At 41.3% G+C, this 22,729-nt stretch overlaps 3 protein-coding genes across 4 annotated transcripts; all 3 read right to left on the reverse strand.

Moving 5' to 3' along the window:
* Positions 1 to 80: 80 nt before the first annotated feature.
* LOC117263204 (uncharacterized) lies at positions 81 to 10,645 on the reverse strand. The gene is made up of 18 exons (XM_033636400.2): positions 10,206 to 10,645; positions 9,400 to 9,514; positions 8,624 to 8,733; positions 8,381 to 8,500; positions 8,086 to 8,130; positions 7,926 to 7,952; positions 6,371 to 6,442; positions 5,786 to 5,848; positions 5,659 to 5,685; positions 5,527 to 5,571; positions 4,766 to 4,801; positions 4,613 to 4,693; positions 4,115 to 4,211; positions 3,883 to 4,022; positions 2,968 to 3,087; positions 2,285 to 2,414; positions 1,626 to 1,728; positions 81 to 992 (listed from the first exon to the last, which is right to left on the reverse strand). Exons 2-18 carry the CDS (start codon positions 9,494 to 9,496, stop codon positions 923 to 925), a joined length of 1,383 nt encoding a protein of 460 aa, XP_033492291.1. The 5' UTR covers positions 9,497 to 9,514; positions 10,206 to 10,645; the 3' UTR covers positions 81 to 922.
* Positions 10,646 to 13,086: 2,441 nt separating this feature from the next.
* LOC117263243 (cytochrome c-a) lies at positions 13,087 to 17,521 on the reverse strand. 2 transcript variants are annotated; one of them, XM_033636464.2, is made up of 3 exons: positions 17,243 to 17,521; positions 16,588 to 16,765; positions 13,087 to 14,112 (listed from the first exon to the last, which is right to left on the reverse strand). In XM_033636464.2, exons 2-3 carry the CDS (start codon positions 16,754 to 16,756, stop codon positions 13,967 to 13,969), a joined length of 315 nt encoding a protein of 104 aa, XP_033492355.1. In that variant the 5' UTR covers positions 16,757 to 16,765; positions 17,243 to 17,521; the 3' UTR covers positions 13,087 to 13,966. The 2 variants fall into 2 exon arrangements, with proteins under 2 accessions (XP_033492355.1, XP_033492354.1); XM_033636463.2 differs by having other exon boundaries at positions 16,588 to 16,762; positions 17,243 to 17,510.
* Positions 17,522 to 20,191: 2,670 nt separating this feature from the next.
* npvf (neuropeptide VF precursor) lies at positions 20,192 to 22,170 on the reverse strand. The gene is made up of 3 exons (XM_033636462.2): positions 21,928 to 22,170; positions 20,732 to 21,099; positions 20,192 to 20,470 (listed from the first exon to the last, which is right to left on the reverse strand). The coding sequence occupies exons 1-3, from the start codon at positions 22,087 to 22,089 to the stop codon at positions 20,401 to 20,403; spliced, it is 600 nt and encodes a 199-aa protein (XP_033492353.1). The 5' UTR covers positions 22,090 to 22,170; the 3' UTR covers positions 20,192 to 20,400.
* Positions 22,171 to 22,729: the final 559 nt, after the last annotated feature.

Genomic DNA, 22,729 nt, shown 5'->3' on the forward strand with positions numbered 1-22,729 from the left:
TGTTGCAGGAAGTCTTTTTCTGATTGGTTGCTTTCCCACACAAAACCCCGCCCACAGACACTCCACCTCTTCAGGGCTCCTTTAAGTGTTGGCCTAATCTTTATTGTTGTACAGTGTTTTATGAATATAACAATCATGCAGGCAGATTATCCACTAATCACTTTTCACTGAAAACATTTTGGAGTCATGGGTTTCTTCATGCTACTGCAATAATCACAGGTATTTTCTTGCTGCTGTTGCAGTGTGACATTCTTCTTCCTCCTGTCAGGGATCTTAACATTCACTTTAAAGGGGGCATACTTTGGCTAGTACATTAACAGCACTGGTTATAGCAGTCTGCAGGGCACTGGTACACATTTACATGCAATATAACAGCATTGCACTTCTTAAATACATGTTTCATAATACATTGCACATGAATAAACACATTTACACACCCCTGATTTGTATACTACAGTATATATAGTATTAATAATATAATTTCCTCTTTTGGAAAAGGCTCTTTTTTCTCTCTCTTATTACAAAAGAAGTTCAGAATACAGCTTATTTTTGCATCAACAGTCAGCAAGTCATACACATTGAAACTATTTTATATGATACAATCATTAATTCATGAGAATGTTCTCCGCCATCACCGGTGTCCATAACAGTGCTGCAGCCGATGGAGTGACAGTAACAGGAAGCTGCTCCCTGAGGCCGTTAAAAGAATTAAACCTCCGAGGGAGACGGTCCATTCAAAGCTTGCCGCCATGATGGTTCATGGTTCTGAGCAGGCACAAGAGCTTCCCTTCAGTACTCTCTCTCTCAGTCCATCAGTTATTTTTTTAAGGGTGAGACTTCAGTAGAAATCTGAAGTATAATCCCCATGAGCAGACAGAGGGAACTGCAAAGTGGCAGTCTGGCCCTTTTTTTATTCCCCAGCTCAGGTGAAATACTTGCAACCAGTGGAATCAATGAGGCAGGAGTCGGTGCATCTGAGCTGCCCAAAGGACCTGAAGAAGACACGGAAAATGATTTTTAACAAGTGCAGCCGATAGTGCCAAGTGTATATTTGCATTTACACTCAGTTCTTTCCCAGGTTATGCAGTTCACCTCCAAAATTCCACCGTTTTGCTCATTATCAAAGGAATACTTCAACATTTATGCTTTAGAGAGTGAGATGAGAAGATGTACACCTTGCTCATGTTGGTACATTAGGTATGGAGGTAGAGCCAGGAGTAGATTAGCTTAGTTAAGCATGAAACTTCAAATGGATTAAGCAGCTAGCCTGACTCAATTCTAAAGGTATAAAGATAATCCTGTTTGTTAAATTTGAACAAAAACTGAAATTAAAGGTGATAAGTTGTGCAGAGTCGGCCATTTAAGCATCTAAAACACTGTACAGTAACTGGCGCCAGGATAATGCACCATCATCAGTGAATGCTTTCAGAGACCCCAAAGTAAAAGTACAGTAGTTCCTTTTAAAGTGACCTTTCCAATCCTTAGATGGGTGCAATATAAATGTGCCGCTGATTAAAAAGGAACTGCATGGTGCTGACTTGGCATAGAGGATTTATAGTAGCAAGGTGTACCCAAATAAATGGATGTGTTTGTGTATACACACTGAACGCTGTCAGTGAACATACCCAGGAAGATAGGATTTGCAGGTCTGATAACCAAAGTCCTTTCCATCACACTCCTCAATGCCTTCATGTCGGTAGCCATCTCCACAGTAGGCCCACTTACAGTCTGAAGTGACGACAGGAAAAGAGATGGGGCGAGTGCAGTGGCAGAGTTAGGAGAGAGGAGGGAAAGGGGAGGGAGAGAGAGAAAACGTTACTGATTGCTTTGGCACCCGTGTGTGTTTCAGTGATGCCAATACAGCATTTCTGCTAATTTAATTGAACAGAGGAGAAGAGAGAAGTGAGAGGATGGCAGGAAAAGAGAGGGTGAGATTAATGAAAGATCAAGGAAAGGTTTCACAGTGCTTACTGCTTTTATCCTCTGTCATGTGGATTCAGACTCTGCGGTGCACTGTAGCTCTGCAGGGCATCTCATGAGCAGGTGGGTGTTCGACAGCATGGATGTGTTTGTGCCTAACCTTCATATTTGAGGAATAGTTGCATTTTTTTGTACTAAAATAATGCTTTTTTTAAATCTTAATTCTTGTTACACTGTATTACATTACATAAAAGGAGCGGTATTACAATCACTGTAGATCATCACTCTGTTGTGTTTTTTCTCTCCTTCTACATTACTGAGAGTGTCCATGTGTTCAGCTGAGCAAAAGATGCACGTAACTCACTGAGACAAGCATCGGTGACAATCTGGTTTCCATCATCACACTCCTCTCCGTGCTGGGCTTGCACCTTTCCATCCCCACACGCACCAACTCTGTCTGGGACTTTCTCTGTGGATTGGAACGGCTGGAAGGGCTGGACAGGTTGTAGAAACAAAATTAAAAAATGCTAACTTAACATTTCAGGCAAGGAGAAATCTTGGCTTTGGTAGCAAGACATTTAGGCTAAAACTGGGTTGAAATATTGATTCTAACAACCTCACATGCGACAAACTGGTAACAGTTTCAATTCAGTGTTTAAAGCTTGCTAACTCATCTGGATGGCTGGGGCAAAATGCTACTTCCGCTACCAACATGCTCACACATATTTTTGATGACGTTGGCTTTACAAGGGTCTGTGTCCAGATGTTTCGACACAAACCAAGCCATCTTTGTGACAAAAGTGCAAACTCGATCCACTGAGGAAGACTGTGGTAAAGCCACTGAGCTAGTTAGTGGACCTTGAATTGCTATCTTTTAATATTTGTAATCAAACTACTGTTTCTGAGGTCAAAAATAAACTTCTATGCTCAAATGCTACCCAGTTTAAGCTCAGATGCAAACATGTGAGCCTGAAATTATCAATTACATGTATGTGCTCAATGTGGCTAGTTTGAAATACGTATGCTATATACTCTAATAGTTGTTACCTGTATGGGCTTCCATCCGTCTTTATCTTTGAAGTAGAGCATCCTCTGATCCTTCCTGAATGCTATTGCGTTGTCTAGACGTAGATTGTCCATCTCCTCCTCACTCTTTACCACAAATATCTGCACAGATACATACGGGAGAAAGTGAAAGCAGATGAGTAGTAATCAGAGATGTGGATCTGAGTCACATGACTTGGACTCCAGTCAGACTTGAGTCATGAATTTGACAAAAATAAAAAAAGACCTGCAACTTGACTAGGACTTTAACACCAGTGACTCATGACTTCACTTGGACTTGAGCCATTTGACTTGAGAATAGTTAATACCTTTCCCCCAAAAGCCCAAACATGAAAGTCAGCACTTAATTCCACAGATCCATTTGTTTGAATCGATCCGACAGCATCAAGTTGCAGGAAAGAACTATGAAGAACTAATGTCACGTTACTGAACACCAGATGATAAAAATGATGCCAAAGATAATATTATACGTATGCAAAAACTATTCGGTGGTCAACAAAAAAACAAAATACTGTATGCAAAACATGGGGCTTGAAAATTACAGACAGGGACGCAACAACTTCCGACTTCGTTCTAAACTTCAAGTTGCACAAAGAGTGGTAAGTCAAGGCTAATAGCGAGCTAATGCTAAGCTAATGTTATTACTCTGTTGTTAAAAAGGCATTACATTTGGTGAAGAGCACAAGGCATGTTTGGGAGTCGAAAATCAACGTGTAGGACTTGGCACTTGACTTGGGACGTGTAAATCTTGACTCGGAACTTGAGTGCAAAGAATTGAGACTACTTGTGACTTGCAAAACAATGACTTGGTCACACCTCTGGTATAACTGATTCAGTATAAACAAGGATTTAGTTTGGATCATAATATTGAAAGCTAGCCGTTGAGTTGGGTCTTACTGCAGGGACTTTGCTGAGGCCGCCCCGTTGAGTGTAGCTTCCAAAAGGAGCATTATTCACACCAAGAGTGGAGTCACAGTCACAGCGACCTGGTGGACCTGGAGGACCCTTCTCTCCCTTTTCACCTACTAGATAGAGACCTGCAAAAAAATGTATGACAAAGTTAAGGGTTTAACACAAACATGCCTAAACTATACTATTGGAGGCTGATTGTGTGTGTAAGTTACTGTACCTGACGCAGGTGGTCCAGGTGGCCCTGGATGGCCGTTTGGACCAGGGGGTCCTTGGGGGCCCATGGCTCCTGGGGTTCCACCATGGCCCTTCATGCCCTGTGCAAACCAGGCAACATCCCAATATTAGAAAATACACACACACAGACACACACACACACACACACTGAAGGTGACCTACATGTCACCGCCACTTGTGCATAGCTGTGCTAATCTAGTCTATGGGGTAAACATATATGCATGGATGTGTGTGTGTGTGTGTGTGTGTGTGCATATATACTTTAAGTGTGTAGGCTAAGAAGATCTAAGATGGCAAAGTCCCCACAGCCCTTATGAAAGTCTATACTTAGAGCTGGAAGTAAAAGTTGAGTGACTGAAATAGTCGGCGAGAGCACGTAGCCCTCAGGTCACAGACTGAGAAAGAGCAGAGTGTCAGCGCACCACACCAGGGTTAAGGAATATTGTCAGGATGTGCGCTATGCTTCCTCGTCTTTCCTCACCTGTTTGCCTCTCTTCCCAGGCCGTCCAGTAGGGCCTCTTTTTCCCGCGACTCCCGGCTCTCCCTTTGGTCCCTGCTCACCCTGGGCAAGGATTTGGGGAATAGTCAGTTTAAATCAGATCCTTCACTGTCCTCATTGTTGAATCATCCTTACCTTCTGTCCAAGCATCCCAGGCAAACCAATGGAACCCTAAATAAAGACAAAATGAGAGCTTGATGTAAAAAAAGGAATTAACTCAGCAGAGCAGGCATAACATGCTTAATGTTTATTTAATTTGTCGCTGAGATAGAGGGCCCAAGAGAGCTTGCAAGAGTCTCAACTCATGAGCCACTTTGGATTCTTACTAATTATTGAGCGAACTGCTGTAGAGTTTTTCACTCCATAAATGATTAAGTCCATGGAGTGCTCCAGTCCTAAAACCTGGAAATGAGTTAGCATTTTAGCACTGCCAGTTCCCTCATGTCAAAGGCAATGTTTTTTTTTTTTAATGGGTTTTTGATCAGATGCCTGAAATAAGGTCTGTGGTTAACATAAGCTTCAGAGACTTTACCGTTTTATTCTGTGACATAAAATACATCAGTAAATACCCCACTGGTGAATTTTGAAGCTTTTTTGTGTCTTTAAAAAGGCAGTTGCTAACAAGTGGCTAAATGAGGCTATAGAACGTTATCAAGCTGAACACGGAATTACAGCCTCGTCATCATTAAAGTCATGTGACTGTGGTGTAGTTCCTTTATAGCCTAACGTTAGCTTTTTACTTCCACTGATTCTGATGCATTTACGCTTACGTTAGTATCATAAATGTTTGTTTGGCAAAGACCTTTTTTTCTGCAATAATTCAAAATCAAATTGAGAAATCCAATCAAAACACACTGATGTTCTGCAATAAAAGAAAGTGACAGTTCTCTACTTACTTTATCCCCTTTTGGTCCTGGCGCTCCAGGGTCACCATATGTCCCCTTTAAAAAGAACAGAGAGACATAAATTAAACATCTAATAATCTTTTAGTGACAAATATGTAGTGTGAAATATGACTCTGAATTTACCCTTTCTCCTTTGTAACCAGGCAAACCCTGAAAAGATACACAAGGAATAGTCAATGATAGACTAAACAAGATTTTTTTTCTTTCCAAACATACAAAATCATGTGTATGATGTAAAGATGTGACTAACCTTTAATCCTGGTGGTCCCCTCAGTCCTGGTAATCCCATGAGTCCTGGGTCCCCTTTCTCACCCTAAAAAACCCACACATATGTGTTGGTTCATATTTTAATAGTGGTGTGTCATATAAATTTATGTAAACCATGTTGCACCAGTGAGGAGTACTCGAAAGTGTGGTAGTGCCCGCAGTGATACCATGAGACCAGTCAGTGCCTATCAGCTGTCGTCTGATGGTGGGGATAACAACCAATATTTCGAGAGTTCAGATGTAGCCCATCGATATCAAGTCCAAGACTTCCTCTTCCAGGTGCCACTGGTTTACACTTTGATTAGCAACTTGAGACAGGTCAAACATTTCGCCTAATCTCTACAAGCATATATCTGCACATGACTGCAGATGAAAAAAGCTAGTAAAAAGAGAAATTGTCCCTCATGGACTGTGAACCTACATGCAACCAAAGCCCATCTGGGCAGCACTATTTGGACCACAAATGGACTACAAACACAAACCAAAATACTTCTGATACCAAAATCTTGCCTCCAGATTTTGTATACATATGCAGTTGTGTGTTTACAGAGATTACCATGAGACCTACCTTGGGTCCCTCTGGACCAGGCCATCCTTGGAGTCCTGGTTTCCCTGGGAGGCCTGGAGCTCCTGTGCGACCCTACAGAAACACAAACACAATCAGTGCCAGCACTTACTGAAACTATTGCTTCATCTTCTGCTCCCTTTTGCAAAAAAAAGAAGGGAAGCTAAAAAAGTCTCTACCTTTTAATTGCATAAAGGATTTTGCGACAGACTCAGTTTCTTACAGTCTGAACCGAAACAGCAGGATGTTTTAACCTTGTTCTCTTAAATAAAATCTAACTTGCATTTTCATTTAATACATTAGTTCAACAGGATTATTCACTTTCTTGCCAAGAGTTAGACGAGACTCTTGGGTCTATATGGAGTATATGAAGCGACTGCCAGCAGCTGGTTACATTAGGTATGTTTGGCATAAGTTCTCAAAACAGGTTAATAAGCTGGCCTGGCTTTGTCCAAATGTAACAAAAATCAGTTGGGGTTTTACATTGGAGTTAATGTGCCTGCCTATTTCTTATATTGACTTTCTGGAATCTCCGCTGGTGCCTGCTTTCTCCTGGTCATTTCATCTGACTCTTGGGAAGAAAGCAAATTAAATTCCAAAATGTCTGGGCTTCCTTTTATATTTTGATCAATTTCTTCTTTTGTGCTCTGCTTTTGTACTTTGTTATATATGCTGACAATCTGCAACTTTATATGTTCACCAGGATGCTTCTTTCATTCCTGTTTCTCCTGAAAAAGAGCTACAGATTTTTTTTAAGACTAATCAGGTTAGATAAGGGTTAGAAACAAATGAGCATGTCAAACTGAATATGAACTATGAACCCCTAATCAGACATGACAGAGGACAAAACCTTGCATGCAAAGCTTTAACGATGCCACTGAGATTTGCTAAGTAGTGGACAGGAATAAAGGCTTAATCGATCTTGCCCTATCACCAGTTCTTTGCAAGCAGGAGAGCCAAATGTATTACACAACAGCTTTGCATCTCTGTGACACCTGGAACAGTATCCCAGAGCTGGTGCCATGCTAGCAGTGTGCCCTCATTTAGCTGCCTGCCATTAAAACAGCAGCCTGTAGAGACACCATGGACCTGCTGCTGTGTGGAGTGATTTATCGCGGGGAGCAAAAGCACTTAGGGAGATTAAAGTGCAGAAGTGGAGTGCTGGAGAGGCTGGATCAGCAGGACTGGAGTCCAGTATGAAGGCTAATGGAGCCAGGCCAAGGAAAGGAGGAGAAAGAAGGAATAAGCAGAGGAAAAGGGGAGAAGAGGGGGATGACAGAGAGGTGAGGAGTGGGAGGATAACGGTAGACGTCTAAAGATGTGATCAAGCTTTGCTGTGTGGTTAGTGCGGTTACTGGGACTAATGTAGCATGACCCATAGCAGCTGCAGAGGATATTCTGAGCACATCAATAGACAAATCACATCACAGAGATTGAGGATGCGTAGAGGGGACAACAGAGAGAGAAATCCACATCCCATTATTCCAAGGACATGCAAGATGGACCAGAGAGAGATGAGCGAGAGAACGCGACATGCAGGAGGGGAGGAGCGGCTCACCTTTGACCCTGGACGTCCAATTTCTCCCTGGAGGAGGACAAATGAGGGGAGAGGAGACATAGCACTCATTATAGCAGAGAGGAACACAAGGACACACACGGCAAAATACATTACAGACATATTTCAATACCTATAAAAACAGAAAACTAGGAACACATACCTTCTCCCCTTTTGGTCCTCTTATTCCAGGTAATCCACCGTGACCCTTAAAAAATGACACCAAATTTATATCCAGCTCCATATTCTAATAGAGCATGGGACATTTGTGGAAAAATCAATACCATAAAGGTCATTTTGTTTCATTTCCATTTAACAAAATTCCCATCTACTGTCTTTAAATGGCTACAGCAGGCTGGCTGCAGTATGGATGCTCTTTGATTTAATATGACTGAACAGTGGTGCCACCCCTGATGTGAGGTTTCAACGCTGTGTAGTATTTTGAAAAAGGGCCTTACCTCTGGGCCCCGGGGTCCTGGAGGCCCGGGAGGTCCTGGCAAACACCCAGGTATCGCAGGTTTTTGTTTTTGCTGCACCTCTCTTCCAGGAGCACTTGGCTCCAAGAGACCATCACCATCCTTCAATAAACATACACAGAATACAAGAGGTTTCAATCAGTGGCCTGATGTGAGCATACATTTGTGTAAATGAGGTGTTTTTATGTAAGCATGCTGCGTGTGGGTGTGTTTGTGAACACCTACAGGGCTGCCCCGCTTCCACAGCTGAGGTGGCGGAGGAAAGAGCGGCGGCGGAGGCGGTGACATGAGACAACAGGGGTCAAAGGTCAATGGCTCATCCAGAAACCTGAGAGCTGACAGAAAGACAATCCACCCTGATGAAGCGCGGTCGTAAAATGTACATGCAACATGTGTTCCTTTTGTTATGTAGTATCAGTACCAGAACCCTTAAGGGGGCTTTTTCCCATTTCCATTGTGAAAAATTGTGGATGGTACCAATGGAACCATTCTGTACCGTCCCCACTTTTGGTCATCAATCTGTTGGGGTACCTAGCACACTGATCTGGTACCAAAAGGTGGAGCTGTGAACACTGCAGTCTGTTGATTGGTCAATAGAGCACGGTCACTCTGCTCAGGGCGGAGTTGTGGCTGGTTTTGAGGCACATGTAACCTTAAATTTCACTACTTTACTTACTACTTTGACCATCACTTACGTTTTTATATGACATACACTTATCCGCTTGGTGTTGGATGTTAGCTTGTGCTAAGCACTGGACACTGAACTGACGGTTGCCAAGAGGAGAGCAGCTCTGCAGAAAGTATGCTGATCTGGCAGGGAGTCGGGATGGTCTGAGATCAGACCTCCAGCACAAAAAGGACTGAACACAGGTATTGTTTGGCAGGAGACGATTCGATACTACTTGGTACTGGGTTATTTCAGTCGATGCTTCAAAAGCATCAAGTACCGATACCCAGCCCTACTGTTTTGTGATGGTCAGTCTTACACTCACACGACTTACCAGAGTGGGCTGAGAGGATGCTGTCCATGTAAGAGTGACGTGCCCATGCAGGACACAGAAGAATGTGGATGGACACTGCAAGCTGGACCAGATCCATCCTGACGGTTTACCTTCCCTAAAGCGCAAAACACAAACTGTAAAACACACACACACACACACACACACACACACACACACACTGGCTACACACACTCTATTTCTGCTGAGCTTAATGCAGTTACTGGCAGCTGCCACTTTTCCTTACTCCCCTCTAGAGGGTGTCACTATTTGATCGCCCCCTTAACCTGAGTCCTCTCTCTTTCCTCGTAGCATAATAAATAAACTTGTTGCAGCTCCACACTGCAGCAGATGCAGCCACCGCTGTAATTCCAGCCATGCCAACAACCTCAGCCCTGTGCCAGAATTAGACAGGGGCTGGGGGGGAGTGGGCTGTCACTCAGGTTTATTATGACTTCTGACACTTTATGACAGAAATCATAGTAAATAACAGTGGTAGGCTTACACATGGGTTACAGGTCCATTCACACAAACATGTCCAGTATGATCATATTCTGTTAGTGGATGCAAGAAGATGTTAGATGACAAGAAAAAAAATAAAAAAAATTATAATCCCGTGTTGAACCACGTGCAGAAAATATGATGCACCGGGTTCAATCACTAATCCATAGCTTCGTTACTATGGCTCAATATCAGCCCCTATATTATCTAAATAAATCTGCAGGATGCCTTAATGCTGTGATGATCCAGTAGCGTTAAATGGAATGTCATTCACATCCATGGCTTTTAATGCACAAGATCCACCTTACCTTCCACTTGAAATTGCGCCGCACTTGTAGACACGCTGTCTGGCGCTCCTCTAACCCAAATGAAATGCAGCCGTCCCACAGAATGTGGCTCCTCTTGGCATTTGGCGTGCTGTGGCCAATCTGGACCGCTAATAAATCTGATCCACTTATCGACCCGCTTCTTTTTCCCCCGCCGGTCAATAACAACTCAGTTGAGGAGGGAGGACCTTTGTTTTTTCCTCCCGGCGCTAAATGCCCGGCAGATGCCACTGAGTGAAGCCAACACAGCGGTGGCAGCTCTGGTCCCAGCGGGTCTGGACACTGTCCCATTAACTGTGGTGTCTTCTGGATCGACCTGAGTGCAGCTGACTGGATGGCTGGAATGGCACTAACATTTTACGTCGGCATGCTTACACCCGTTTGGCACGTTTCATGTCCACAGTGGTGTTGATGGTCTCGTCACATGTTAAATGGCGCCATCTGCTGGATTATCTAGCTCATGGACTAAATAATGGTAAAATCAATACTCCATATTCTTACATAACTTCACTCTCCATTTTTGACACTTTCTGACATACTTATGACTGACAACTAAGGTGAAACTATTAAAAAAAGTATAGATGACTAAAAGGAGTGCTTTCTGTACTTTATTTATTTATAACTGTAGGGTGAGTTGAGGTAAGATGGGACATCAGGTTAAGTGGGACAGTTACTTATTGTAATGATTTGAAATGTGCAAAATCAACAGCCAGTCACCCAAACTGATCTTGAATTGTTGCTACAACAATTCTTGCCATTGGTCCAACATCATCAGAGTGACTATGATCCATCTTTACAGGAATACTGTGCAGTGTGAGCAGGCCATAGATTTGAGCAGGCCCCCAAGAAGTGCACTGGGCTTTGAAGCCAATTTCTGTAGTGGCCAAGCAAGGGTACTGCAATATTCGGGGTCTGTCACGTGATGCCATTGGGCTCAAAAAGATTTTTCCCATAGACTTACATTAGGAAAGAGACATCTGTCAATCAGTGGATACATTTTTTTGAGTGTTCTGATGACTCTTTCCACCATCAACATTTAATTAATTTAGTTTGATAACATTTCAAAAGTCTAAAAGAGTTGCAAGACTTAATTATTTTATCCTCATTCAAGTTAGCAGAGGGCTAAACAGGAAGTCAGCCATTAGGCCAGTGGAAGTTGGCTGCTCGGCTAGCACACTTGCTCTATGGGCCCAGTGATGCACCAATCATTCTGATAATTTCATGCCACGGAAACAGTGTCATGTGTCACTAAGCAGCTTTCAGAGGAATGAAAGGGGTCCTGCCTTTAATGCTGTGTCCAGGTGTCTTTATACATCCATGAGTGTGAGCCAGGCCCCCAGGAAGTGCACTGGGCTTTGAAGCGAATTTTCATAGTGGCCAAACTGTGGTACTGCAGTTTCCGGGGTCTGTCACGTGTCCTGCAGCCCAATAAGACTTTTTTCCACTGACTAAAGAGATGTCCGTAAATCAGTGGATACATTTTTTTGAGTGTCACAACCCGAAATGAATCGTTTCACTATCAGGCTTTGATCCATTCAGTCTGATAACATTTGTAAAGTCTAGAAGAGCCACAAGATTAAAGCATTTTATCCCCATTCACGTTAGTAGAGCGCTAAACTGCTCCTGCTCTATGGGCCGCACAATGCTGAAGCAGTGCTGATCATCCAGGTAACTTTATATGCAGTATTTGAACCATTTTGGCTTCATGCGCCCCTGAGTAACTTTGATAGGAATTAACTTTGCTGTAACCAGGTCTCCTAATACATCCATGGTGTGAGCACGTGGTCAGTTAAGCAGCATATGACATTATACTTCTCAATGTTGGGGCTGTCAATAGAATTCAATAAGGTAACAACCTGTAGTGGATCATAATGGAGTGGTTTAACCACTGGTTGAATCACACAAACTCACAAGAAATGTGAGCTAAACTGGGACAGCATTGTTCATGTAAAATGGGACACCATTTTATGCTTTAGTTATGCTTTGAAACTACCATATCTATTAATGGGTGAATGTCTTGACCCCTGATTACATGATTGTGGTTAATGGTGATAAAAATGGAAACATAAAATCGTTACTTTCTGACAAGAGTGACTGACAGGCTATGTAATTGCAATGAATATATTTTAGGCCACTTCATCCTGTTCATTTTTTTATTATTCTGATTACATGACTGACATGTTGACAGGACCAGAATGAAATGTTGTTCAAACTTATTATCATTGGCAAGTTGCATGTCATTATTGTGTTGTAATTGTATTACTTTCATTAAACTGAAATGGCCTGTAGTGCCAAAAGTAAAACATTTACAAACAGCTCCTCCTGCTACATTGAATTATATGGTTGTTTCCTGTTTAAAAAAGTGTTTCCATCGACTAAGCAGCAAAGAAACCTGATCTTTTAATCTAAGAACAACTATCCCAAACAGGCTGTCCCACATAACCTTAACACGCTGCCTGAGTGTGAGTGAGGTTGTGTAGCTTCTAATATTGTGTTTTAACGTTTCATTTCAACATTAAAAGGATAAAAAGGCCTAAGATGATTTAAAGAAACATCACTGGAGGGAGTTAACAGTTATTTTGTAAGTCTACTGGGCCATACACAAAAAAAGTTGTGTCACATTGCCTTAGTTCACCTTTATTTCTTGTTTAATCATGATGTTGACGTTAACTCCTCTTTACCATACTGTGTCAATACTATGAGGTGAAGTCGAACACATGACAGACAATAATGTGCCCAACTAACTGAGTAAATAACTACCTAAATACATCTACACAATTTGTACAATATTAACTGAGTATGTCATTTCAATGTGGAAGGAAACAATAAAGTATCACATGGAAAGAAGGGACCACTCAGATAATTCACTGAAGCAGAAATATTTTATTGCCACATCCGTTTTCTCAAGTCAAGGTCAAGGTATTGTCTAGAAAAGTGACAGCAGGGTACAAAACAGTAACTCAGTGTAAAGAATATAATATAAATGTAAAAAAAAAATGGGATTGGCATTTTTCAATGTGATTTTAGGCCAAGTTGAAGAACTGTAAGTATTACTTTGTAAAAATCAAATAAAATCATAAAAAAAAGTCTGATTTACTGTAAATCTGACAAATCTGCTCTGAAGTCAAAAACACAAGTTAATTTAGAAAACGTAGAAATGTGAAACATTTTAAAGTGCAGCTTTATAACATTTAACGTCGCCCCACCCACTGGCTTTAAAAAGAAAACCAGACAGTCCAGCACCATTTAAGACAAACACTTGTTTTTTAACGTCTACTCATTTTAAGACTGTAGAAAAAGCCCCAACATATAAACAGAAAGATACTTAACAAGTTATAATATAATAGAAAAATAAATCTGAAAAAGCAGCAATCAGAAGTGCAGTAAGAGGCAAAAATGCAAAGTGTGTAGTTCCTGTGCGAGCTGTTGTAAATGTTTTAAGGTAAACAACTCTGTTTTTAGAAAATCCCAAAGGAAGGCTGCCTCTTTAAGAAGCCTTGACTGAGAACAGTCTGGAAAACCCACCAGTTGCACGTAGCCTGACTCATGTGATAATTAAAAACAGTCTCCCACACACAAAAACAGTGTGGCAGCATTGCTGTAATGTAACAATATGTACTCATGGAAATTTTAAAAACTATTGTATATTATAAACTTTAAAACAAAGAGCACACTCAGTTTTTTCCTGTAAATGTACAGTGTCTGTCCACAGCTGCATGTGGGTGTTGTGTGATGTCAGTACATTAGGAGGTGGCATCCTTCAAATAGGCTATAAGATCCAGTCTTTCCTTTTTCTTTTTGATCCCAGCAAAGATCATCTTGGTGCCAGGAATGTACTTCTTAGGGTTTGTAAGGTACGTGTTCAGGGTTTCCTCATCCCATATGATACCTAAAAAAACACATACACATCAAACACATGCAACAGTGTATAATATGTTTTCATAAACAGTATCTTATTCTATAAGTACGTTACAGATCTGCATCTTCACCCATCTGATGACTGTGTTTCAGTTTTAGTCAGAGGTGAAATCTCACAGTCCTGCTTGTTCAGACCTGCTGCAGTGACGCTGAGTGGAAGTCCAAACAGGAAGACATTTTCATGCTTACTCTATCTATTTACTCCCTCTCTATCTCCCACTTTCCTGTCCAACTCGATCAGCTGACTGAGGGCGTTTGCTCCTGCAGTTACACCAATCAGATTTTGCCACAACCTGTGAGCCAATCATCTTGTCGCTGTGAAATTTTAAAACGGTTCCTGTCTCTGCTGACATTTCAGCGTCAGATCTATCGATCAAGGTCAGTGTTAAGTGTAAATAAAAACAGAAAGCGAGGATTTGTAAATCTCTCTTGACCTGTATTCAGTTGAATACAATCCAAGGGCAAGATATTTATTGGTCAAACTAATAAACGTCATTATTTTTTATAAATATACTCTCATTTTGAAATTGATGCCTGCAACAAGTTCCCAAAAAAGTTGGGCGTGGAGCATGTTCACAACATGTTAACAACACTCAGTAAGCGTTTGGAAACTGAGGACACTAATTGTTGATGCTTTGAAAGTGAAACATGTGACTTTAGCTGCTCAACAGTGTCAACAGGGTCTGTATTTTGTGCTTCATAATGTGCCACACATGTTCAGTGGGAGACAGGTCTGGACTGCAGGCAGGCATGTCTAGTACCTGCACTCTTTTACTACTAAGCCAAGGTGCTTTAACACGTTGTGCATCGAGGAATGTTGTTCTTAGACTGCTGGACTATTTTCCCACACGTTTTTTCAGAGAGTTGAACAACTGAGTCTTTCGAGGATGCCCCTTTGTTACCAGTTATCCTGTTTACCTGTGGAATGATCCAAGCAGGTGTTTTTTAGCATTCAACAACTTCTCCAGTCTTTTGTTGCTCCCATCCCAACTTTTTTGGAACATGTTGCAAGCATCAAATTTAGACTGAGTGTATATTTTACAAAAAAAAACAATAAAGTTCGTCAGTACACTGTATAATACACCGAGCACCTTCTCTCCTTCTCTCTCTCCTTTGCTAACACTCATGTCCTGTTACTGCATCTTGCTAACTCAGCCATACTGCATGTCACTAACTCGGCTTCTTCTTCGGAGCCTTTGTGCTCCACTGTCTCGCAGGTTAACTTATATCGCAGCGGTGCCTAGATAGTGTGACGTGTGTGGTTGTGCTGCTGCCATGGTCCTGCCTGATGCCTCCTGCTGCTGCTGTCTTTAGTCATACTTCTACTTCTATACTATCACATATTAATATATACTTTCAACATATTGCACCACAATAGCCGTAACTATAATTATAATATTATTGCTTTAATTAATGTTGTTGTAAGCTTTTATCATTACCGTCTGTCCTGCATCTCTTTCTGTCTCTGTCTCTCTTTCTGTCTCATTGTGTCATATGGATTACTGTTATTATTATGCTGATCTGTTCTGTACGATATCTATATCAACTGCACGTCTGTCCGTCCTGGAAGAGGGATCCCTCCTCAGTTGCTCTTCCTGAGGTTTCTACCATTTTTTCCCTGTTAAAGGTTTTTTTGGGGAGTTTTTCCTTATCCGCTGCGAGGGTCCTAAGGACAGAGGGATGTCGTATGCTGTAAAGCCCTGTGAGGCAAATTGTGATTTGTGATATTGGGATTTATAAATAAAATTGATTGATTGAGTTTGAACATTAAATATTTTGTCTTTGTACTGCATTCCATTAAATATATGTCAAAAATGATTTGCAAAACGATCTATATCGATATCATGATATGAGACTAGATTTTGGATAATATGGCACAGTGATAGTTTCTGTCTGACATCATACAGCTCGGGATAAACAGTAAAGGAACGACAGTGAGGACACCAGCACCTTTCTAAAAACTTTAGAAACTTGAAACTAGAAACGCTTGGAGGTACCACAGAAAAAGTCAGCGTCTTCTCTCTGGGAACAATGGAAACAAGTACCCTCTAAGTCTCTTTTCACACAAGTCTCTCCTGATTGCAATTAAAATATTGCTTAAGGCATCCAAAACTCTCGTGTGCTGCTTTTGTCTCTAAAGCAGTTGTACTTCCTATTGGTGCTCGACTCCTAAATGTCAACGAGACTCTACCTGTTGACTGGATTCAGAAGTAATCATATTTATTATCAATCTTCCTCTAGCATGAACTGATGATGCCATCTCCTTCATATTAATGCAGGACAAATGAGAGAATACATCCAGGCTGCACGTGTGCTCTCTTGTGTTTCTAATTTCCCTGTTACTTCAGTTGCATCTTGAACAGTTTGCTTTTTATGTGAAAGGTCAGTTGACCGATCTGTCATTCATTAGATCATTTCTCTCCAGCTTTTTCTTTACGATCCATACCTTTATCGACGTTGGCCTGTGTGTAGTTGAAACCAGGTGCCTGTCCTGTCTTTCTCCCAAACAGACCCCACAGATTGGGTCCTGTCTTGTGCCGTCCCTTCTCTTCCACTGTGTGACACTGGGAACATTTCTGGACAAAAATCTTTTTCCCTTTTGCAATGTCCCCCATGACCAGCTGCTGGGAGAAGAGGAAATGATTACAATCAATGGGTGTTACAGTCAGTCATAGGCTACGAAACTGCAGGAGTGAGTGGAAAAACACTGAAACAAAATGTTAAAGTGGAATGAATACATGGTCTGAAAGTGTTTTGGGCACAGTGTAGCCCAGGGTGCATGGGTAAAAGGTACTCTCACACTTCCGGACTGTTGTTTTAAAAGTCATGAAACATGAGTTAATGTTGAGGAAGAACTTAGGGGGGTTACAAAAACAGATGTAAAGAGGAAACTGAACAACTGTTTGTGTACTCGCTTGGATGAAAACAATCGCTGTCACCAATAATAATAAAGTTTTCCTACTTTAACTATTGAAACATAAACCTGCATGATAAAACAGTGAAGTCTATAAGCACAACAGATTAGACACACACTACGTCGCGATGGTAACATGTCTTCCGCCTGAGGTAGACACTGAAAACAACCAAAAGACAAACCCTACCTGTCGGGCTCGTGTTGTTGATCACCTCCAGGTAAAACTTTCCTCCGCTTTACAAAGTCAGACTTCTTTGCTTTTTCCCTGTTGTTTGTAAGCTGAAAGTTTCCGAGCCGCTTCTGCTGGAAACTGATCGTATCACGGACACGACCGGATTTGAACCTCTATTCAAAAGCTTTTAAATTTAAGCAGGGAGTGGCTGTTGGTGCGGGTTGGATAAGCTGTGATAAAAAGACGTTGCGCAACTCAGTGAAGACGACTCAGCTGCAGTATGTGGGTCACACCCATCAAGGTGAGGTATGTTCACGATGTTTTTTATGCAAGTCAGAATGTGTCACTTTGACTTTGGGGCGTTGTTGGGATTATGTCACAGTCAAGTTTCTCCAAGGCCACCTTCATGCTCAGGCAAACAGTGCTCTGACATGCTGGAGACACCTGAGTGGACCCACAAACAGGGACCACAAACATAGTCCCTATGTCCCCTCCCCTTTTGTTGTGGATGCACAACTACAGCAGTGGCGCCCCTAGAAATCTGAAGGTCAGATGGGGCCACTTGAAATCTTGGGGTGGCACACCAAAACCAAAAGCCATAACTGAATTTCAGAATTTTTATATTGCTGTTGAAGTTCATAGAGGCAGCACGGTGGTGTGGTGGTTAGCACTGTCGCCTCACAGCAAGAGGCTTCGGAGTTTGCATGTTCTACCCGTGTCAGCATGGGTTTTCCCTGGGTACTCCAGCTTCCTCCCACAGTTCACAGACATGCAGGTTAATTGGCGACCCTAAATTGTCCGTAGGTGTGAAAGTGAGTGTGAATGGTTGTCTGTCTCTATGTGTCAGCCCTGTGATAGTCTGGTGACCTGTCCAGGGTGTACCCTGCCTCTCGCCCAATGTCAGCTGGGATAGGCTCCAGCCCCCCCGTGACCCTCAAGAGGATAAGCGGTTATGAAAATGGATAGATGGATAGTAGCAAAAAAAACCCCTACAAAACAGAGACAAACAATGAACCATGAACAGACAATGAGAAACATAAATTAATATTTCATGTCCAAAAAGGTGCAGAAAGAAGCAAAATGCTTGTTCGGCTTTACCCCCAATCCCAAACTATACTAATCCATCACTAATCAAACTATGACATAAATACACTGTCCTCACAATCGATCAACCGCACATTTACACCATTGCACTCCTTTATACCTGAGAGCCAATATTACCCGTGTATAAAACAAATACAAAGATACGAACTGAGAATACCGACAACAGTATCACACTGAGTGTGCTTTACATTTCCTCCAATCATTTCTGTACCTTGTGAAAATATTGTCTTTGTACCTCTTTTTAGACTTCAGATATCTTTACTTTGTTTGATTTCTTCACCCAGTGCGTTCCACAGAATCACCCCACAAAGTGGTACGAGATTTAATCTACCTCTTAAGTTCTACCCCTCACCTGTCCAAGAACATTTTTTGTATGTTGCCAGGTAGTAAGTATTTCTCGCCTTGTATATGACAGGTGGCTTAAAAAAACAGGATATTAGTGTGTCCCAGATATCCAACATTGTGTAAAATTCTTCTGTTCTTCAAAAAATATCACAGTGACACTGAGAAAAGATCCTGTGCACTGTTCCTGCTCAGCATTACAGTATATTGGTTATACCAACATTTAGGCCTTGATGAAGGTCCAGAGGGACCGAAACGTTAGTATAACCTACAAACTGATGGTGAGCAACAGCAGTACGCCGGATCATCTTTTCTCAACACTCAAGTGATACTTTCTAACGCACCTGCATCTGAGGTAGCTGGATGTTTGAATAGCTCCTTTTAGAAAATATGTCACAGTAGTAAAATTTCAGCTCTGAATAATGAAATGCATCATAGGTGAATTCCAGTTAGCTGCTTTGGTTTCAGGCTCCTGGTGTTGTGCACGCTGGCTCACTCTCACACTGTCAGCAGAGTCATATTGTTAAAGGGGAACTACACTCAAAACTCACACGTGTTATTCCTCTGGTCTAAGGCAGTCCAAAAATATTAGTAAACATAAACAACTCTCCCAAATCCAAAAACTGGAGTGCTGAATCTCTGAAAAGGTCTGAGATGCCCTTCTCAGTAACTCATGTTCACACTTATTGACTTAACTTGCAGCCCATTATGTGGCTGCCAACTGCATCACTTGCTCTCAATATGGACCAATTTAAAAAATGTTTGTTCGCATTAGTCACTTGGACACAAAAGCATGTGATCTAGGTTTGAAAATACCCAAATTCCCCTTCAATGTGATCAGCAATACCTGTGTAATATCAAGTCAAAATGTCTGCTGTAAAAAAGGCTTGTAGATCTTTTTCTCTTTAAACCAGTTACTATCATTGCTGATGCCTCCGTTCCATTTAGGTATCTAAGTAATCCATACTAGTGACCCAGGGCCCTAGAATTGACACACCTAAAAGGAATGCAGCCATAATTAATGTTATTGATTTGACAAACACCAGGGCTTTTCCAGTCCTGACAAGTGTCTGCCCTTGAAAGAGACTATGAGTGCTGATTATTTTGTCAATGTAAGAGCAAGGATTCAAAACAGCACCCCAGCATGTTGGCCAGATGAGTGCTAACAGTGTTATTCAACAGTTCTTAATTTTTCCTCTCACTTGTTAGAGACCAGAGAAAGGTACAAAGAAACTTTGGCATTATTTTCTAAATTCGACAAACTGTACATTTAATGCTTCCCTTTGGACATTTGAAGAGTCTGTGATTTGTAACTGTGATGGTTTGGGAACACTGGTGGTAATTCTCCATGGTGTTTGTCTCCCTCTAGTGGTCAATGATTGTAATGACCTTCCCTGCTTTCTTTATGGCAGCTTTGTTAGATGCAAAACTCATTTGTCCATCATTATGAGGCAAATATCTTTAGATTAAAAATAAGTCTAAAGACTCAATAACAGAGCAAAAGAAAACCAGAACGACTCACTTGAAACTTTTAATATTATAGTTTAACAGGTTTTCTGTCACAATAATAACAACTTTATTTATTTAAAAGTGACAATAAATTTAAAATACTTCAACTTATTTATTCTTGGACATTTTAACATTTAACGTTTGTCTTCACGGTAAAAACAAGGTATGCTGATATTTACATGTTATAAGACCTCTGTGTTGGCCTTTCTCATCCTCTTTCATCCTTTAACGCTCTTTTCTTGCATCTCCACCTCTTCGGAGCTGGTTGTAAAGTCAAAATCTTCAGCCCTGTGGGAAGAGCATACATAGTTTGTTATTCAAAATAAGCACAACTGATAGGTGTGTAAGGATGTTAAACTAAACTGGAATTAAATGAATAACAGCTGGTGATCTGTCACCTAAAGTATGATGAGGGAGGTGATAAGTGAATTTGTCTAACTGTATGGTGATGTAAAACATCTATACAGATATATGTGCAAACCAAAGCGTTATGGCATCCTCTTTTGAATTAAATATGAATGTCAGTCATTATGGACAAGAGTTGCCTACCAGTGTAAACCAGTGTTTAACAACCAAGTATTGTCCAGAGTCCTAAAGAGGCTCCAGTATGGACTTCTTCTCCCCAATCTCTGCGGCAATATTGGGTTCTGTGCTTCTCGAACATTGAGGCACTTGGCACACATTTCCCATGATCGCCCAAACCTCTGGGGCATGTTGGGGGTCGAGTTTGGGGCACTGTCATCACCAGGAACACTCTCCCTCCCGAAGCGCATGGGCATGTTGGCGTGCAGTTGGAAAGGTTTGGCAGTAGGCGGGAAGAGCCTGATGATGGACGGGAGGCTGATTTTGCTGGTGGTGGGGGTCACGTGTACGCTGAAGCTCTCAAGATCCAAACTCCTGCTGATTTCATTTTTTGTCTGCGAACAAAAACATGATGAGGTCCAGATAGGTCTCATATACGAATATTTGTCAATTCATTAATTAGTGAACCAACAGAAAATTATTCAACTAGTTTTATAATCAGTTAATCTTTTTTCTTTTAATCGAAATTTCCAAACATTTGCTGGTTCAGATGTGAGTATTTGTTGCTTCTCATTGAAATTTATAATAGTAAATGACGATGGTAGCAATATCCAAGAAGTAAGCTGGACAAAGCAAGCAAATTAAATCAGTCAGCTTAGGTTGACCTTAAGTTAGACCTTAGTTATTTGAGAGAATAGTCAAAAGATTATTCAATATTCAAAATAATTCTTAGTTGCAGCCTAACTTTTATTACTAATCTTCCTTTCTAAGTAAGGGCACATCATTTTATGTTATTTCATACATATTTAAGGGCAAACACCATCAAAATACCCTCCAGTAAAAAGGTTTTATTTGACTAAATGTGTCTATTGTCAGTCATTTGCAAATGGTGGTATGAAAGCAATAATGCATTAACTATTGCTTTGCTATAATGTAAAACAAAAATGGGTAAATGTGATATAGCAGATCCACTGGTATGTGTCGTAAAAATACAGTTGTATCCAACCAGCCCCCAAATCCCCAAAATACTCAGTTTACTATCATATACGATAACATTAAATTCTGGGGGAAAAAAAAGGAATCAGAGATAGTTTGGATTTTTGTCTCAACGATGAACCAGTTGTCGATCGGCAATTAATGAATCGACTAATCTTTTAAGCTGGAAAACCTAATAACATGGATGGAATAAGCATCTCTGTTCTGCTAATTGAAATAGATCTTACCTGTTGGTGTGGCTGTGTCCTCACAGTGTGTGTTCCATCATTGCTGCCCGGCAAAGTTTTATCACTGTGGATTGATTTCCCATGGACCTGCCGGTTGAATGCTGCTGCCCCTCCAAGACCTCCCAGCATCAGGAGCGCTGACAGAAACACCGTGGTCAACATGTTAACAGCAGGAGATGTGTTCTTGCAGGACAGCACCAGGACATGTGTCTTATTTCCTGCCAACCACTCTGTTATTAAAGACTCCTGAAAACATACGTCACCTGTCGTGTGTGATAAAGACACACACACACACACACACACACACACACACACATGAAACGGACACATACGCACATATCTTCTGCCTCTCATTTATACTGAGCAAATTCCTGTCTCAATAATCATCCAGCTCTGAAGAACACATCTGAAAAGACATTTGGCCTAATTGGCTATTCAAAACAGGCATTCAGTGGAAATACTGACAGCAGCACTATTCACATTCAATACTTGTGATATACCTTGTATTGTCCAGTTCTACCCAGGCTGTGTTTTTTCTTTACTGTAGGCTTTGCTAATTATTTCCAAGCCAGCAATTCCAATTAGGAAAAAAAATCTTATGTAGCAAGCTTCATTGAAAACACTGAAAGACAAGTTGAGGTTTTGCAACCTTTTATTCATCTTCTCAGACATCAATTAATGAAGAGCTGCATATATATTAGCTGCAATAGGAAGAGGAACACTGAAGATTACTGGTGGAAGGCTTGGTATTATGCTCTGGCCTGTACTAAACAAAGAAGAGAAACTAAGTGCATTATGGGAA

This window comes from Epinephelus lanceolatus, chromosome 16, assembly GCF_041903045.1.
Source record: "Epinephelus lanceolatus isolate andai-2023 chromosome 16, ASM4190304v1, whole genome shotgun sequence".
Lineage (NCBI taxonomy): Eukaryota > Metazoa > Chordata > Actinopteri > Perciformes > Serranidae > Epinephelus > Epinephelus lanceolatus.

What these genes read in the sequence shown, in the direction of transcription:
- LOC117263204 (XM_033636400.2), bottom strand. Translation starts at nt 9,496, where the DNA reads ATGGATCTGGTCCAGCTTGCAGTGTCCATCCACATTCTTCTGTGTCCT. An exon ending in TGTGGAAGCGGGGCAGCCCT is followed by an intron (nt 8,501 to 8,623) that starts GTAGGTGTTCAC and finishes TGTTTATTGAAG; the next exon opens with GATGGTGATGGTCTCTTGGA. An exon ending in CAGGACCAAAAGGGGATAAA is followed by an intron (nt 4,802 to 5,526) that starts GTAAGTAGAGAA and finishes GTCTTTATTTAG; the next exon opens with GGTTCCATTGGTTTGCCTGG.
- LOC117263243 (XM_033636464.2), bottom strand. Translation starts at nt 16,756, where the DNA reads ATGGGGGACATTGCAAAAGGGAAAAAGATTTTTGTCCAGAAATGTTCC. An exon ending in ACAGGCCAACGTCGATAAAG is followed by an intron (nt 14,113 to 16,587) that starts GTATGGATCGTA and finishes GTGTTTTTTTAG; the next exon opens with GTATCATATGGGATGAGGAA.
- npvf (XM_033636462.2), bottom strand. Translation starts at nt 22,089, where the DNA reads ATGTTGACCACGGTGTTTCTGTCAGCGCTCCTGATGCTGGGAGGTCTT. An exon ending in GGACACAGCCACACCAACAG is followed by an intron (nt 21,100 to 21,927) that starts GTAAGATCTATT and finishes TTTTGTTCGCAG; the next exon opens with ACAAAAAATGAAATCAGCAG. An exon ending in TTAAACACTGGTTTACACTG is followed by an intron (nt 20,471 to 20,731) that starts GTAGGCAACTCT and finishes CTCTTCCCACAG; the next exon opens with GGCTGAAGATTTTGACTTTA.